This window comes from Cervus canadensis, chromosome 18 (assembly GCF_019320065.1).
Source record: "Cervus canadensis isolate Bull #8, Minnesota chromosome 18, ASM1932006v1, whole genome shotgun sequence".
Classification (NCBI taxonomy): Eukaryota; Metazoa; Chordata; class Mammalia; order Artiodactyla; family Cervidae; genus Cervus; species Cervus canadensis.
The window spans coordinates 21,733,276-21,750,549 of record NC_057403.1 but is presented as its reverse complement, the minus strand read 5'-3'; the positions used below and the strand labels follow the sequence as shown (position 1 = coordinate 21,750,549).

At 58.7% G+C, this 17,274-nt stretch overlaps 1 protein-coding gene across 5 annotated transcripts in view; it reads left to right on the top strand.

Annotated features, from left to right (window-relative positions):
• The first annotated feature begins 1,965 nt into the window (after nucleotides 1-1,965).
• Nucleotides 1,966-17,274, top strand: part of SHANK1 (SH3 and multiple ankyrin repeat domains 1) — a 50,894-nt gene continuing 35,585 nt past the window's right edge. For 2 of the 5 annotated variants that reach the window (XM_043436298.1, XM_043436297.1), the window contains exons 1-8: nucleotides 1,980-2,418; nucleotides 4,943-5,240; nucleotides 5,474-5,677; nucleotides 6,385-6,456; nucleotides 8,069-8,177; nucleotides 8,281-8,432; nucleotides 11,065-11,232; nucleotides 11,637-11,753. In XM_043436298.1, coding sequence (XP_043292233.1) covers nucleotides 4,986-5,240; nucleotides 5,474-5,677; nucleotides 6,385-6,456; nucleotides 8,069-8,177; nucleotides 8,281-8,432; nucleotides 11,065-11,232; nucleotides 11,637-11,753 — 1,077 coding nt within the window. In that variant the 5' untranslated portion in view covers nucleotides 1,980-2,418; nucleotides 4,943-4,985. Of the gene's footprint in view, nucleotides 2,419-4,942; nucleotides 5,241-5,473; nucleotides 5,678-6,384; nucleotides 6,457-8,068; nucleotides 8,178-8,280; nucleotides 8,433-11,064; nucleotides 11,233-11,636; nucleotides 11,754-17,274 lie in introns of all 5 variants that reach the window. The other 3 variants (XR_006263384.1, XR_006263383.1, XM_043436296.1) reach the window with 3 other exon arrangements.

Sequence of the window (17,274 nt, the reverse complement as noted above, 5' to 3'; positions counted from 1 at the left end):
GAGCAGGAGGCTGGCCATGCCCACTCCATGCCAGACCCGTGAGTCATGTAGGGCTTCCCCAGCTTCAGCCAGGCGGGCGGTGCCAGGATCGCAGGGCCCACTCTTCCAGGGGGGACACCGAGGCTCAGAGAGGGGACAGCTGGGCCTGCTGGAGGTTACCAGCGCGGCGGCGGCAGCTAGCAGAAGCTTCTGGCTCCCGGCATGAGCAGGGCATTCGCCCTCAGCTGCCGGGAGCCCCAGGATGGGGCCTTGGAAATCAACACAGCCAGACTTTTCCATTTTCCAAGAAAGCAAAGGGCAGTGTGACCTTGGGCAGGCTGCCCACTGCCTCAGAGCTCGGGCTTCTCTTAGGTGCCCATGAGGGGCCTGGGGACCCCTCACCGAGAGCTGATGCCCAGGCCCAGAAAAGCCTCGTCAACTGTAGAAAGGGTACCCGGCCCCTCTCACTGCTGGTGCTGACACACACAGGCAGCTGTTTTCTCCCCAGGCCCAGCTGCTCACCACCTGGGCTGGTGGGGGTGAATCCAGAACCGGGCCTCCTGGGGCAGCTGGGCCGGCACCTGCTCCCACTCATCCCGTGGCACCCCAGAGCCTGCAGCAGGACGCGCACCCAGAGGCTGCCTGGAACTGCCCTCCGCAGGTGCCTGGGCTCTGGCTGGTGGCCCCGGAGGAGCTGTTGGAGCTGGGAGAAGGGTAGGGGCCTGGGCTGCGGCCACGCACTCACTGCTGCCCTATGGGATCGGCCCTGTCTCTGCAGGTGTGTCCCACAAGCCATGCAGAGATGGCTGGGGGGATTGTGTGTGACGAAGAAGGATATGCAGCTATGGAGTGCCCAGTACTGAACCCCAGCACACAGCAGTCTGAAGATTTTGAGTCAGGCCGCCTGTCTCTGATCCTGGCCACCACCTCTTGTGGGCTGGGTGACCTTGGGCAAATTCCTTAACCTCTCTGGGCCTCAGGTTCCCCCTCTGGTAAATGAGGATGATGCAAGTCCGTAGCCCGGAGGACTGCGGTGTGCAAAGTTGAGGAGTAAACCCAGCACAGAGCCAGGCACAAAGGAAGTGCTCAAGAAATGTCAGAGATAATTATCAGGAAGGAAGTGGTGGTGCAGAGTCATGCCGCTAAACAGGTGTGTGCACACCTGTGTGATGCACGGCCAGGGCACGGTGGGTGACTGTGACAGAGGCAAAGCACACGTCTCCCTGTGGTTCTGTGTCTCTGTTTCAGGGTTGCGTGTGAGCTGGAGTTCTGAGCAAGTACAGCGGGCTGCGTGCCCGTGTGTGGGGTGGGTAGACGCGTGTGCTCTGCCGTGTGCATGCTCCGGCACACGGGTGTGATATGTACATGATGTAGCTGGCTGTGCTCATGGTAATGTCATCCTGCAAGAGCCCCGCAAGCCCTGGAGAAGATGTGTTTGTGGAGACGTCTGCAGGGGCAGGGCTGGGGAGCGGCTCGCTGCACCTGTGCCTTGCGGGAAGGTGTGTGTGTGTGTGTGTGTGTGTGTGTGTGTGTGTGTGTGTGTGTGTGTGTGTGTGTGTGTGTGTGTGTGTGTGTGTGTGTGTGTGTGTGTGTGTGTGTGTGTGTGTGTGTGTGTGTGTGTGCGCGCGCGCTGGGGGAACAGGACAGGAATCTATAGCTCTCACCATCCAATTTGGGGGTGTAGAGTCTAGCAACGAATATTTAATTGCACCCTACTGTGTGTAGAGGAGGTGGGGGCTCCCTGGGAAGGGGCGGTCCTGGGGGGTGCGGGGAGAGGTACCCTTAGGGGGGCGGAGCCCCATCGCCGGGGTACCGGGGCAAGCAGGGGTGGAGTCAGGGTTCGGGGATCTGGCGGCGGAGAGGAGCGGTGGGGGAGGGCAGGGGGAGGGGGCGGAGCCGGCGTGGGGGGGATGGGCGAGGTTTGGGGGCGCGGGGAGGGGCGATGTCTCCTCCGCCGGCTCCCGGAGGGAGGGGAGAGGGCGGAGGGAGGGAGAGAGGGAGGGAGAGAGAGAGAGAGACGGGGTGAGGGAGAGACAGCGAGAGCGAGAGAGCGAGCCGGGAGGCAGAGGAGGCGCGGAGCGGGCGGCGGCGGCGGCGGCGGCGGCGGCGGCCTGAGGCCGAGGAGAGGAGCCGGCGGAGACGCGGCGCCCGGAGCCGGCCGGACCGAGCCGGGGGCGGGCTAGCTAGGAGGGGCGCGGCGGCCGCGGCGCAAGGGGGGGCGCTCTGCGGATGGCCAGGCCCGGCCCGCGGGGGGGGTGAGGTCCGCGGGCCCCCCGCCCGCCCCCCCGGCCCTCGCCCGCCCCCTCCCCGGGCCCGCTCGCCCTCCGGGGCGGTGGGGCATGGCCTGAGGGTCCCCCGTCTCCGGGGGGGTGGGGGGTGGGGGGAGGGGGGAGGGGCCGCGGGCGCCGCCGACCGGGACTCAGCAGCCCCGCCAGGCAGGTAAGGGGGCTGAAAACCGGGGGTCTGGGTCGGGGGTGGGGGGGGAAGCGCGGGCCCGGGGCCGCGGGCGGGGGCGGGGGCGCCCCGGACGTCCTTGGCCGAGCGCCGGGCTCCCGGCCCGGGTGTGCGGTGGGGGGCGGGGGTGAAGAGGGGAGCGTTGCCCCAGGCGACGCCAAATTGGGTTACGCCCGGGTCCCCCGTGCCCCGTCCCGGATCGCGGACTTGCGGGGGGCATGCGGCCCCGTGGCCCCCTGCCCGAACCCGCCTCCCGCGCTCCAGGGCCGAGGGCTCGGTCGCGGTACCCGCCTCCCGGCCCGGCCCGGCCCGGCCACTCCCCCGCCTCGCCCATCGCGGCCCACCTGGGCTCCCTGGACCCCTCCTGCGGCCCCACCCCTCGAGACCCCTCGCCGAGGTCATTCCGGCGCCCACCCCCTCCAGCGGGGGTCTGGGCCTCGGCCTCGGCCGCCCCCTTCGACCCCCTGTGGCTTCGGCTTCTCCTTCCTGACTCGTCCAATCCCCTCCCACCCTTTCACGAGCTCCCTGCATCCCCACCCGGTCCCCGCTTCCTTCCCCACCGGCCGGCGCGCCCCCTCGGCTCCCGCCCCCGAGTCCTGCTCCCGGGGGCCTCCGCCCCCTCTCCGCGGACCCGGGCTCTCCCCCACCAGCTTCTCGGCCCCAGCCGGGGCTCCCTCTGCCCGCCTCTCCCCGCCTCTCTCCGCCTCCATTCATTCTCCCGGGCCGGCTCCCGGCCACGCCGGCAGCCTCCCCCCGCCGTACCCCCGCAGCCTCCCAGGGCACCCCCTCTCTCCCCTTTCTCCCCCCGCCCCCCCCCCCCGCCGATTCCTCAGCCCGTCTCGGTACCAGCTGCGTGCCAGCTATTCTTAGCCGCGGAGCGTTTGATTCATGCCGCCCCGGCGGAGTGTGCCCGCTCCCTCCCTCGGGGCTTGAGGGGGAGGGGCCCGAGCTGGTCCTGGGGGTTGGGGGCAGCCGCACGCGCCGGGGGACCGGGCGAGCTTTGCTTTCAGGGCCACTGGCCACCCCATTAGTGCCCGTGGAGGCTGGGGGAGGGGGTCAGCCAGGGTCAGCAGAGGGGGAGTGGCTGCCAGCCCGAGGTCTGGAGGTGGGAGTGGAGTCGCCCGGTAGGAGAAGGCCGGGGGTCTCCGCCAGGGCCAAGTAGGGGAGACTCTGATGGGTACCCAGAGGGGGAGGGGGCCGTGGCCACGCTTGGGTGAGGGGGTGGCCAGCCCACAGTTCTTGAAACTCTCCTCCTCCCCCCGCACACATTTTGTCTTCTCTCCCCAACCCCCCCAGCCCATCCCCACTCCCCCAAAGTCAGCAGTACCCTCCACTGCTTCCCATCTCCATGGCAACGTGCAGGAGCCGGGCCTGGTGTGGGGGGGAGGGACCAGACCAGACATTCTGGTTTCCGGTGCTGTGGTGGGAGGGGGGAGAAAACGGGGAAGAAGGGCCCCATCTGGACTCACCCTTATAAGATCAATTCAGGGGCGAAGAATAGTGGGGATCTGAAGAATAGTGGGTATCTCACCCCTGCTCCCGAGACTCTCATCCCACTCCTTAGCCTCCCTCCCAGCCCCCCAGTCTCCCTCAAAGTGGAGCCCCCAGGACAAGGCAATGCTGGTCCTCCTACCCAGCCAGCGCCAGGTCTCGGACACACCCGCAGGTCACCTACCGCCGCCCTACACCCACCCAGGCCACGGCAAGGCTGTCACCCAGACAGCCCCCCCAGGGCTAGTCTCCCCACCCACCCACCCTCCCTCTCAAGATGCCTCCCGGAAAGTTGCATAGGCCACCTCTTGTGGTTCCCCTGGGGGACACCTCATGCATGGTACTCTCTGCCCCGTGACTCCCCCGGCTGGGTGCCCCTGCCCCCTGGGATGCTGGCTCTCCAGCAGCCCTCCGCACACACGAGGTCAGCCACACTTCAGTGAAGCCACCGGCTCCACCCTAGGCTCAGGGCACCTCCCTCTCCCCCTTACTACATCTCAGCCTCCTCGTGGTCATCTGGGAGGCACCGGGAGCAGAAGGCGGGGAGGACCTTGGGTGAGGAGGGGCCAGGCTGGGGCCAGGGGGGCAGGGTGCCGATGGGTCGCCCACCTGTCTGTCCTGGGCTAATTTTAGCTGCATTATCCCTGGCCTGGCAAAGTGGGCCAGCGGCTCCCGCGGTGATTCTGCGGTTTCTGGGACACCGGCGCGCTGGGTCAGCGGCAAAGTGGGGCGCAGGAGGGGCGGGGGGCCGCAAGCAAGGCCAAGGGCAGGGAAGGAGACACGTGCAGGCAGCATGGCAGGGCTGGGGGGTGTGTGTGTGCCCGGGAGAGAGAGAGAGAGAGCTCGGGAGAGATCTTGGAGGCGGTAGGAGTGTCTGGGGGTGTGTCCAGCCTCCTGCCGGCCTCCCTCGGGCGGCTTGGAGCCACTGCCCTGGACCGTGTTTGCCCACTGAGTGCGCCTGTGGCCTCCGAGCCTGGGCTCCTGGTCTGACCGCCACCCCCGCCCCCTCCCCCGCCAGCCGCCTGTGATGCTGCCGTCCCCCGTCGCCCCGTGGCCCCACGATGACCCACAGCCCCGCGTCAAGCGAGGACGAGGAACGCCACAGTGCCAGCGAGTGTCCCGAGGGGGGCTCAGAGTCCGACAGCTCCCCAGACGGGCCCGGGAGAGGCCCCCGGGGGACCCGGGGCCGGGGCAGCGGTGCAGCTGGTAGCCTGGCCTCCATCCGAGGCCTCCAGGGCCGCTCCATGTCCGTCCCAGACGACGCCCACTTCAGCATGATGGTTTTTAGGATCGGCATCCCTGACCTTCACCAGACAGTGAGCCACAGCCCGCTGGCTGGGGGACGGGGGGCGGGAGACAGGGACCACCAGAGTCTGCACGGGGAGAGGGGAAGGGGACGGGGCCTCTGGTTCTGGATGACCTCACACATGGACCCCACTGCCAGACCCCCATGGGTTTCCCCCCAGCCTCCTCTGTCCCGAGAATCACCCAGAGCCCTCCGCAGACCTGCTCAGGCCCCTTCTCTCTCTCCTGGCGCCTCCCCAACCAGAAATGCCTGCGCTTCAACCCGGATGCCACCATCTGGACCGCCAAGCAGCAGGTGCTCTGCGCCCTGAGCGAGAGCCTCCAGGACGTGCTCAACTATGGCCTGTTCCAGCCAGCCACCTCGGGCCGGGACGCCAACTTCCTGGAGGAAGAGCGGCTGCTGCGGGAATACCCCCAGTCCTTCGAGAAGGGGGTGCCCTACCTGGAGGTGAGACCCCCACGGCCTTCCCAGCCCCTTCAAAGATGCGAGCAGGCATCGGCCCCCCCCGCCCCGTTCCTTCACCCAGCCCAGACCTCAGCGAGGGAAAGCCCCGTGGGCTCTTCTGGATATAAAGGGCACCCTAAGAATCCCGGGGCTTCCCTGTGGCTCAGAGGGTAAAAAATCCGCCTGCAATGCAGGAGACACCCCTGGGTTGGGAAGATCTCCTGGAGAAGGGAATGGCCACCCACTCCAGTATTCTTGCCTGGAGAATTCCATGGACTGAGGAGCCTGGCGGGCTACAGTCTGTTGGGGTCACAAAGAGTCAGACACGACTGAGTGACTGAACACTTTCACTTAAGAATCAGAGTGAGGGAGGCCCGAGTTCAAATTAGCATGGCATTCCTGCCTCTGACCGGAAGGTAGAGTGGCCTTGCATGAGTCATTTCCCAGCCCCAAGTCTCCCCTGGCCTATCAAAGTGGGAAACGGCTCCCAATGACAGTGGTTATTCTAGAACATTCCCCGCGGGGTCCAGACACCTTAGGGGGTGCAGTCCACAGGTCCGCAGTGGTCCAGCAGCCCTCTGCCCACCCAGCCAAGACTCGGGGGCTATTTTTCGTCCTGACCCTGCACTGACTCTTTCCTGGCTCAGAAGAGGTCCAGACCCCTGACTCCGAGTCTTTTGTCTCTCCCGTCACCCCACTCCTGGCCTCAGTTCCGATACAAGACCCGTGTTTACAAGCAGACCAACCTGGATGAGAAGCAGCTGGCCAAGTTGCACACGAAGGTGAGAGAACCCTGCTGGTACTTACACCACCCCCAACCTGGAGCCCCCTTCCCTAACCACTTTCTCTCCTACCTCTTCCCGACAACCCTCCAAACCTTCTTTTCTTCTGCCAGCATCCCCTACTTAACTTGGGATGCTGTGTCATATTTGGGACAACCCCAAATGCACCTGACAACTCCATCACAGCCTTTTATAAAAAAAACAAAAAACAACTTTTTATTTTGTGTTGGAGTACCGCCAATTAACAATGCTGGGGTAGTCTCAGCTGAACAGGGAAGGGACTCAGCCACACATACACGTGTATCCATTCTCCCCCAAACTCCTCTCCCATCCAGGCTGGCACATAATGTTGAGCCGAGTTCCATGTGCTATACAGTACATCCTTATTGGCTATCCATTTTAAATACAACAATGTGTACAGGACCTTCCCAAACTATCCTTAACTTCTTAACTTCCTATCCTTAACTTCCTTAACTATCCCTTCTCCCCTCCAGCATACATCATAGCCTTTCTCATCTTCTCTCTTTGTGCCTCTGCCCAGGCTTGTGCCATTTCCACCTGGCTCCCACTTTCTTCATCCTTGGATTCTCCCCTCTTCTGGGGCCCCTATATCCATACAGGAACCCCCCCCTCCGCCTGCCAATGTGGCCTGTGACTCTGGTATCTAGTGTCCCTCTGTCTAGGGGCAGTTTCATAGACACCCTGCAGTTCACACAATCCCAGAGCCTGAATCTCTACCAGATCCAAGGATGCGCTCCTCCACAGCCATTTATCCTCCCGGCATCTTACTCTCTGGGGCTTCCCTGGTGGCTCAGTGATAAAGAATCCGCCTGACAATGCAGGGGGCACAGGTTTGATCCCTGGGTCAGGAAGATCCCCTGGAGAAGGAAATGGCAACCCACTCCAGTGTTCTTGCCTGGAGAATCCCACGGACAGAGGAGCCTGCTGGGCTACCATCCATAGGGTCACAAAGAGTTGGACACAACTTACTGCCCAAGTATGCACTCACACACCTTGCCCTCGAGTCCTCAGACTGTACGTCCCCTGCGTCTCCTCTGGTCCCCTGAAAGCTGGGAGTAAGTCAGGGGGCTGCCTCGGTCAGAAGTGAACGATCCTTGACACTTGGGAAGAAAGCTCCCTGGCTGCTTCTTATCCTCACCCCCACCCCACCATGCAGTTGTCTCTGTCCTCCCCCGAGCAGTCTATCCATCCAGACCTGTACCATCTGCGGGAGCCACCAGCCACATACAGCCCCCGGGTACCTGCGGTGTACCAGGTCCAAACTGAGCCTCACTGTGAGTGTGAAATATACACCCGATCTCAAAGACTCAGTACCCCTGAAAGTATCTCAGGAATAAATTTCACGTGGATTACCTGTTGAATAGGTAATATTGTGGCTATATAGGATAGACTAGAAATAGACAGGTCGTCAAAGTGAATTTCAATATAATTGGAAGGTCTTCTTCCTTTAAAAAAGTGGTGGCTACTAGGGACTTTTTGATGGCATGTGTGGCTCGCTGTGTGATTCCACTGGACGGCGCTGCTCCAAAGCCAGCTTTGCCCCCTTCCTCCCTGATGGCCTCTCTCTCTCTCTCTCTCATCTACGGCTCAGACGGGGTTGAAGAAGTTCCTGGAGTACGTGCAGCTCGGGACATCCGATAAGGTGGCACGGCTGCTGGACAAGGGGCTGGACCCCAATTATCACGACTCGGATTCAGGAGGTAGGGAGCGGGCGGCAGGGCGGGGTGCTTTTGGAGGGCTAGGGAGTCGGGGACCACGAGGCCAAGGGGCTGCACATGACTGGCCTTTCCCCCTGCCTCCCAGAGACCCCCCTGACACTGGCTGCCCAGACCGAAGGCTCCGTAGAGGTGATTCGAACCCTGTGCCTGGGCGGGGCGCACATCGACTTCCGGGCCCGGGATGGCATGACCGCGCTACACAAGGCTGCCTGTGCCCGCCACTGCCTCGCTCTGACGGTGAGGTTTCAGATCCTCCCGGGACCCTCCCCAGAGCCCAGAGACACCCTCAAGTGACCATGTTCCTCGCCCAAACTGCGTCCAGCCAATCCCCCCGGCCCCTCCGTCCACCTCCCTCCTCCAGAGTCACTCCTCTGACTGCAACCAAGACCCTCCTGGAACCTCCGTGAGCCCCCACCCTCCCCAGCTCAAGGCTGGTGATCAGCTATAGCTGATGGTCACACAGACCCTTGCCCTGTCCCCAGGTAGATCGTGTTAACTTCCTGACACCCAGAACTTCTCCAGCCCCACTGAGCCAGCAGCCGACACCTATCTCTGTCTCCCTGAGATGTAGACTCTTGCTGGTGCCCTTTATTTTTTTATTTTTGGGCCGCACGGCACAGCATGTGGGATCTTAGTTCCCCGACCAGGAATTGATCCCGTGCCCCCTGCACTGGACGTGCAGGGTCTTAACCACCAGACCACCAGGGAAGTCCCTGGTGCCCTTTAAAATACAGAGTGAGCTCCCCACCGTGCCCCCAGACACTGGTCCTCCCGCTTCCCAACTCAGCCCTTCCATTCACTCTTCTCAACCTACAGCTCACAGTCCCAGTACCCCACCTTCGCTCACCTGAAATACAGCCCTCTCCTCCAGCTGTTGCTGTTCAGCTGCTCAGTCGTGTCCAACTCCTTGCAACCGATGGACTGCAGCATGCCAGGCTTCCCTGTCCTTCATTATCTCCCAGAGTTTGCTCAAACTCATGTCCATTGTGTCGGTGATGCCATCCAACCATCTCATCCTCTGTCGCCCCCTTTTTCTCCTGCCCTTAATCTTTCCCAGCATCAGGATCTTTTCCAATGAGTCAGCTCTTTGCATCAGGTGGCCAAAGTACTGGAGCTTCAGCTTCAGCATCAGTCCTTCCAATGAATATTCAGGATTAATTTCCTTTAGGATTAACTGGTTTGATCTCCTTACTGTCCCAGTACAGTGCCTAAAATGTGCCTTTACAAGCAGATGAACCTCGTACACCCTCAGTGTATATACATGGAGGCTTCCCAGGTGGCTCAGAGGAAAAGAATCCTCCTGCAGTGAAGGAGACTTGGGTTCAATCCTTGGGTTGGGAAGATTCCCTGGAGAAGGAAGTGGCACCCACTCCAGTATTCCTGCCTGGAAAATTCCATGGATAGTGGAGCCTGGTGGACCGCAGTCCATAGGGTCCCAAAAGAGTTAGATACCACTGAACGACTAAGCATGCACGCATACATTTATGGAGTCAGCTTACCCAATCTTATTTTTAAATGTTCTTCCTCTCCCCCTCCCCAAGGGCACTTGATGCGTCTTCATCCATAGATCAGGATAGAGCGCCCCGGAAGTTGTTGGTAAACACAACGACTCATAGATGATCCAGCCTAACCAGCCCTCCCCCTCCTTCTCCAATCCTTTCCTGAAGAACCCTGAAGGCAGTCAGACACCAGTCACAAAGGTCTGCCTTACAGCCCTTGAATTGAAAGACCCTCTTCATGCATCCCCCCTCCCCCAAACCCCTTCTGCCACCTGCTTCCCAGGTGCCTCTAATAGTAAAGAACCCTCCTCCCAAGGCAGGAGACATAAAAGATGTGGGTTCCATCCCTGGGTCGGGAAGGTTCCCCTGGAGAAGGAAATGGCAACCCACTCCAGCATTCTTGCCTGGAGAATCCCCATGGACAGAGGAGCCTGGCGGCTACAGTCCACGGGGTCGCAAAGAGTCAGACAGGACTGAAGCGACTTTACACATACACACATACCCCCAAACCCCACTCCTGCTCACGCCCAGCCCCTACCTCCCAGGCCTGCGCTTGTTCAATCCAGCCGCCACTAGCCACGGGCGGGGGAAGGGGGGCTGTTTAGTTTTAAATAGATGAAAATGAACTAAAATTAAAACTTCCGATTCTCAGGCTTACTAGCCACCTTCCAGTGGCTCGGTAGCCCCCCACGCGGCTGCCATGTTGGATCGTGCGGTTGTAACTATTTCCATCGCCGCAAATGTTGGAAATGTGCTGTTGGACTGCGCCACCGCTGACTGTTCGCGCGGCGCTGGCGCCGCCAACACTCCTCACACGCTCAAAGCTGCCAGTCTTCCAGGCCCAGATCCGTGTCTCAAGGGGGACCACTCCCTGCCCCCACCCCAGCCCCTGGCCCCAGTGAGGCTGAGCCGAGTCTCCTTGACCCGAGCCTGCCCACTCCCAGACCGCTTTCTCTGCCTCTTGAGATCCCGGACCTCACCACACCTCCCACTCAGCCAGGGGCCCTCCTGCATCCAGACGCCCTTCTCTGATTGGTTCCCCACACCAGCCTGTTGAGTAGGTGGGCACTGAGGCATTATGCGCCTTCAGCGGCTCATGCCTCATGGCTCATGGTGGAAGGCTGGGCAGGATTTCAGAGTGAGAGGGAGGGGTCCTCTGGAGGCATCGCCCCAGTCCCTCCGTTGTTCACAGGGATGAGAGAGGCCCCGAGAGGGCAAGGGCCAGCCTCAAGGTCACTCAAGGGCATCGCAGCAGCATCAGCTCTGGCTCTGACCCCATGTGGGGTTACCCAGGTCTCTTCGTCCAACTGGCCCTTGATAACGAGCCAGTACTTGTGTGATTGTCATCTTTTTTTTTTAACCTTTCCTAGGCGCTCCTGGATCTTGGGGGCTCCCCCAACTACAAGGACCGCCGAGGGCTGACTCCCCTGTTCCACACGGCTATGGTGGGGGGTGACCCCCGCTGCTGCGAGCTGCTCCTGTACAACAGGGCCCAGCTGGGCATAGCTGATGAGAACGGCTGGCAGGAGATTCACCAGGTACTCCCGCACGGCCTAGAGGGTTTGGGTGGCGTGGGCGGCGCGTGGGCCCCTCGGGTGGGCAGGGATCAGGGACCCTAGTCCAAGGATCGGGAACCCTAGTCCAAGGGCCTAGGGCTGTGGATGCTGGGGTCCTCATGGGGGATGGAGGTGGGAGTAGCATGGTCCCCAAAGAGGAAGGACAGAGGTGTCACCGCCGGGACTCTAAGGAGTTAGCCTGGAGCCCTGGGCCTTGGAATGACTGGTGATGTTGACAGCGTGGGTCCCTAAGCAAGAATGGTGCCTCAGAGGAGAAGGCGGGGGGAGTGGCGGATGCAGGGCTGCCTGACCTCCAGGTGAAGGAGAGAGACAGACGCTGTGGTCAGGTGGGTCTGACCCGGCTCTTCACCCCTGGTCCTCTCCAGGCCTGCCAGCGGGGTCATTCTCAGCATCTGGAACATCTGCTTTTCTATGGAGCTGAGCCTGGAGCCCAGAACGCCTCGGGGAACACAGCCCTGCACATCTGTGCGCTCTACAATAAGGTCTGCTCTCCTCCTGGGTCCAGCCTCCCAGCCCCCTGGTGCCACCCCCCGCCCCTGCTCTTCCACTATTTCATTCATTCGTTCGTTTGTTCACTCATTCATTCATTCAAGAGCTGTTTCCTGAGCTCCTTCCCTGGGTCAGGCTCAGAGCCAGGGGCTGAGGGGACAGTAGTGAGCAAGACAGACAACCTCCCATCAAGGGACACACCCTGCCAGTGTGATCCCAAGTGTTCAGAGGGAGGTCACCAGGAATCCAGGTCTCCGTGGGGGCGCACATCTGGGCTTGGCCTTAGCGCTGGGTCGATGGAGGTGTCTCTCAGGAGGGTATGCCATCAGAGCTAAGAAGAGCGACAGGTGGTCATGTAGAAGAGGGCAGAGGGGCGTTCCCGGCAGAGGGCACAGCCTGTGCTGAAAAATCCAGAGGGGAGAGGGTCAGGGTTGTTCCTGGAAATGCAGGAAACTACAAGGTCCTGTTTCTTTTCTTTAAAAAATTTTTAAGATATATTTATTCATTTATTTCTTTATTTTTGGCTGTGCTGGGTCTTCACTGCTGTGCGTGGGACTTTACTTGTGGAGAACAGGCTCTAGAGCAAGGCTCAGTAGTTTCAGCACACGGGCTTCATTGCTCCGCAGCATGTGGGATCTTCCCGGACCAGGGATCAAACCCGTGTCCGCTGAATTGGCAGGCAGATTCTTAACCGCTAGACCACTGGGGAAGTCCTCCTTTTAAAAACATTTTTACTTTATATTGGAGTATACGTGATTTACAGCGTTGTGTTGGTTTCAGGTGTACGGCAAAGTGATTCAATTATATATAAATATAGATCCATTCTTTTTCAGGTGCTTTTCCCATATAGGTTATTACAGACTATTGAGTAGAGTTCCCTGTGCTATACAGTGGGTCCTTGTCGATTATCTATTTTATATATAGTAGTGTGTATATGCTGGGCTTCCCAGGTAGCACTGGTGGCAAAGAACCTACCCGCCAAAGCAGGAGAAATAAGAGATGCGGGTACAGTCCTTGGGTTGGGAAGATCCCCTGGAGAAAGGCATGGCCACCCACTCCAGTATTCTTGCCTGGAGAATCCCATGGACAGAGGAGCCTGGCGGGCTACAGTCCATGGGGTCGCAAAGAGTCGGATGTGACTGAAGCGACTTCACATGCATGCACGCATGCCGTGTGTATGTGTTAATCCCCAAGGGTTCTGCGTCTAATGGGTCTCCATTCAGCTGCCACAGGAGCACCTACTGCAGGGGATGAGGGACAGTCCCCAAGGGGGACAAGAGTGTGTTGCAAGTTGTAGAGATTCAGGGCTGGGTGGACGGTCCCCAGCTCAAGAGCTCTGAATGGAGGTGAGCAGTGAAGAGCTGGTTACCCGCTGCAGCTGTGCTGTCGTGGCTGGTTGGGTTGATAAAAGCTGGGGCTTTCAGCCTGATGACCCCAGCTGGTTTGTCACCAGTGCACTGGGGGAGCCTGGGCAGATCAGCCCAGTCCCCGCAGCCCCAGTCTCAACACCTGCTTCCCAAGGCTCCCTGCCCTTGGACGGTTGCCTCAGGTCTTACGAGGCCAGGGCCTGGCATGCTGCAGCCGACCCATCAGCCTCTTCCCCCCTCCTCCAGGAAGTCTCCCAGAACAGCCCCAGCCCCTCTCATCAGAACGTGCAGTGCCAGGATGTGGCAGGTAGCCACGTGCCGCCTTGTGGCAGCAAGCAGTCTGCTCGCTCGGCGCCCGCCCGAGCAGGGAGAACGCAGTGTTTGTCCAATTGCCTGTACTTCCCCTCCCCGGTGCGTCTGTCTCTCCCGCTCCCCATGTGGGCCTCATTCTGGATTTTCTGACCCCACAGCCGGTGTGCAGGCCAGGGCACCCCGAGCAAGTCCCCTCCCCTCTCTGAGGTTCCATCCGGCTCCCTGAAGTCAGGATAACAGCAGCTGATTGAAGGGGATGAAAGATCATGCATGATAAGTGCTCATCCCTAGGAGGCAGCTATGCTAATAATAATGATTATTCTCATTATCATTACTGTTATCAGTCAGGATCTGGTCAGGAGACAGAAACCATACCGGTAATTTGAAAGGGAAAATGTAGTGTATAGATAGAGAGAGAGAGGCTTCTCAGGTGGCCCTAGTGGTAAAGAATCCACCTGCCAAGCAAGAGATGTAGGTTCGATCCCTGGGTCAGGAAGGTCTGCTGGAGGAGGGCATGGCAACCCACTCCAGTATTCTTGCCTGGAGAATCCCATGGACAGAGGAGCCTGGTGGACTACGGTCCATAGGGTCATATAGAGAGGGAACAATTACTCCGAGTGGGTCAGATGAGTCAGCCATTTCCCTCTCCTTGAGCTTCTACTTTCTCATCTGTAAAATGGGTCAGTAACCTCTACCTTGAAAAGGATCAAGGGTGTGAATGTTTGGCTCGCTCTCAGCATGGTACTTAGCAAATAGATGCTTGACAAACACAAGTTCTTCTCCGACTTTCTCTCCACTCCTCTTCCCTCCCAGACTTTCAGCTTCCCAAGGCCCAGAGCTGGGTCTGAAAGATTTCCTCACTCTCTGCCCCTCTGGTCTCCTGGCCAGCCCATCTAGCCTCTGGTGCTGAGGGTCAGGGCCATGTCCGGGTTGTGAGCTCCTCAGGGGTGGGGCTTGAGTCTGATCAAGTGCTCTGCCCCAAGGCCATGACATATAGTAGACTTAGATGCATCTTTGTTGAATGAGTGAGAGTGAATGAATGAATGATGGATCAGATACCTTGAATCCCCCGCCAAGACCACGCACAGCATCCGGCTCAGAACACTCAATAGGCATTTGCTTCGAGATAGACTGAATGACTCCAGGAATGAATGAATGATTTGAACGAATGACTTTTGCATGACTCAACTGCACATCCTCATCCTTTCCAGGCCCATTTCCTGAGCACCTATTGTGTGCCCGGATGTGAGATGAATCAGACACAGTATGACGCCCGTCCTCGGGAGGGCGGGGTGGGGGGAGGTTCACAGTCTGGCCAAGAGGCAGATGTGTAAACGAATCACTGCAATACAGTGGGATGAGTGCTAGCACCCCGGTACATACGGGGTGCTCAGGGGTGGAGTGAACTCCTGGTTGAGATGAAAGAGATGCTCCTGGGCCTGGGCTAGGCACAGTGACGGTGGGGGCAGGCAGATATGCAAAAACACACACGGCACCAATTTATCATCGAGTCGGGGAGACAGCATGTGCACACAGGGACACACAGTCACACTCACAAACACGCCCAGAAAATGAACCAGGCTAACTTTGCCATCCAATCAGGAGCCATCGGACTTGGGCGATCAGAGTTGTGTTTTCAGGGTAGACAGATGAGCGCTAGGATCAGAAAGCTTAGTTTGAGTCCCAGCTGCCCCACTGACTGGCTGTGGGACCTTGGCTACGGATTTGCCTTCTCTGAGCCTGTCCTGTAGGAGGGACCCGTACAAGCATCCTTGATGGGTCTGTCACGTGAAGAGGGTGAGACCGAGGAAGTGTCTGGTGAATGCTGGTTAGACTGGCATCTGGGGGATTTGGAGTGGAGCTGAGCTGGAGGCCAGGTTGGGTTTGGCCAGGCCAAGACAGAGGAGGAGGGCTCCCCTCATCCAGCAACCGTTTTTGAACGGTTCTATGGGCCAGGCACCATGCCAGGCCGTGGGTGCCACAGACAAAACCTTGCCTCTCCAAAATAGACAATGGAGTGGGGAGAGATGCTGGAGATGAATAAAATCGAAATGTAATTTCAGGGAGGCAGTATTATAAGGAAAACGAGTTAACTCTGACTTAGAAGAATGCCCAGCACACAGCAGGTATCATATAAATTAACATAAAGCCAGGAACAGGTCAGGGGTTTATTTTTGACAAGGTCATCAGAGGGGCCTTTTCTGAAGAATTGGCCTCTGTGCAAAAATGTGAATCAAGTGAGGAAATGAGCTGTGTAGAGAGCTAGGGGCAGAGACTCCCAAGTCGAGGAAGCAGCAGGTGCAAAGGCCCTGGGGCACGAGCCTGCCTGCCAGAGAAGGGAGGCCAGAGGAGTGAGGAAAGATGGTAGCAGATGAGGTCGATGAGGCTGGGGCTGGGGGTGGCAGGGCAGGCAGATCAGTGGGGGGCCTCCCAGACCAGGACAAGGACGTTGGGTCTGTTGTGACTGACACTGGCAAGGAATCGATCTGGACTTGGATGGCATTTGTCTCCCACCCCCTCGACCATCCAGCCCTGGCCCCCACTGCCTCCTGCCTCCTTCCTTCCGGGTCTAGCAGAGCATTCGAGTAAGGGCTCAGGAGTCAGACACACCTGGGCTCGAATCCGAGGGCTGATTGTCACCGGCTCCCTTCGAAGCCTTAGTTTCCTCGTCTGTAAAATGAGGACAGTCGTTTCCATCTCACGGAATTGTTGGGCCAGTCAGTGGCTACCGCCTCTAAGGCGCTCTGACATGCAACATAGTAAGTCCCCCACCCCAAGAGGTCTGACTTGGTGGCTCTCAAGCTGGATGCTCCCGCACCCTAGGGGACATTTGGCAGTGCCTGTGGACGTTCTTCACTGTCACCACTGAGGAGGGAGTGTCACTGGCATCTAGTGGCAGAGACCAGAGAATGCTGCTCAATGCAACGCACACACAGGATGACCTGCAATGCACAGGGTGGCCTGCAATGCTCAGGGTGGCCTGCAATGCACAGGGTGGCCTGGCTACAGAGACTTGTCTGGACCCTAAGTGTCAGTAGTGCTAATGATGAAAGCCCCTGATTGGGAGGTTGGGGCGAGCAGATGCAGGCTATTATATATAGAATGGATAAACAGCAAAGTCCTACTATAGAGTGCAGACAGCTATAGTCTCCTGTGATAAACCATTAAACGGGCTTCCCAGGTGGCACTAGGGGTAAAGAACCCGCCTGCCAATGCAGGAGACCTAAGAGACGTGGGTTTGATCCCTGGGTTGGGAAGATCCCCTGGAGGAGGGCATGGCAACCCACTCCAGTGTTCTTGCCTGGAGAATCTCCATGGACAGAGGAGCCTGGAGGGCTACAGTCCGTGGAGTCGCAAAGAGTCAGACACGACTGAAGCGATTTGGCACGCATGCGGGCAAACAGTAATGGAAAGGAAAAATTTCAAAAAATGATATAAATATGTGTGTATGTGTGTATAACAGATTCACTTTGCTCTATAGCAGTAATTGACCCAACATTGTAAATCAACTATACTTCAGTAAAATAGTAATAATAAGAAGAAAACCCTGGTTTAGGTTAGTAGCCATCCAATACACTATAACCCAAGTCACATGCAATTTTAAGTATCCCAGGAGACACTTTTTTAATAAAAGGAAAAAACAAACAGGTGACATTAATTTTAGTAGCATATTTTGTTTCAAAAATACTATCCTTTCAAGTAATCAGTATAAAAACTGTTGTGCTGTGCTTAAGTGTTAGTCACTCAGTCATGCCCGACCCTTTGCGACCCCATGGACTATAGCCAACCAGGTTCCTCTGTCCATGGGGCTCTCCAGGCAAGAATACTGGAGTGG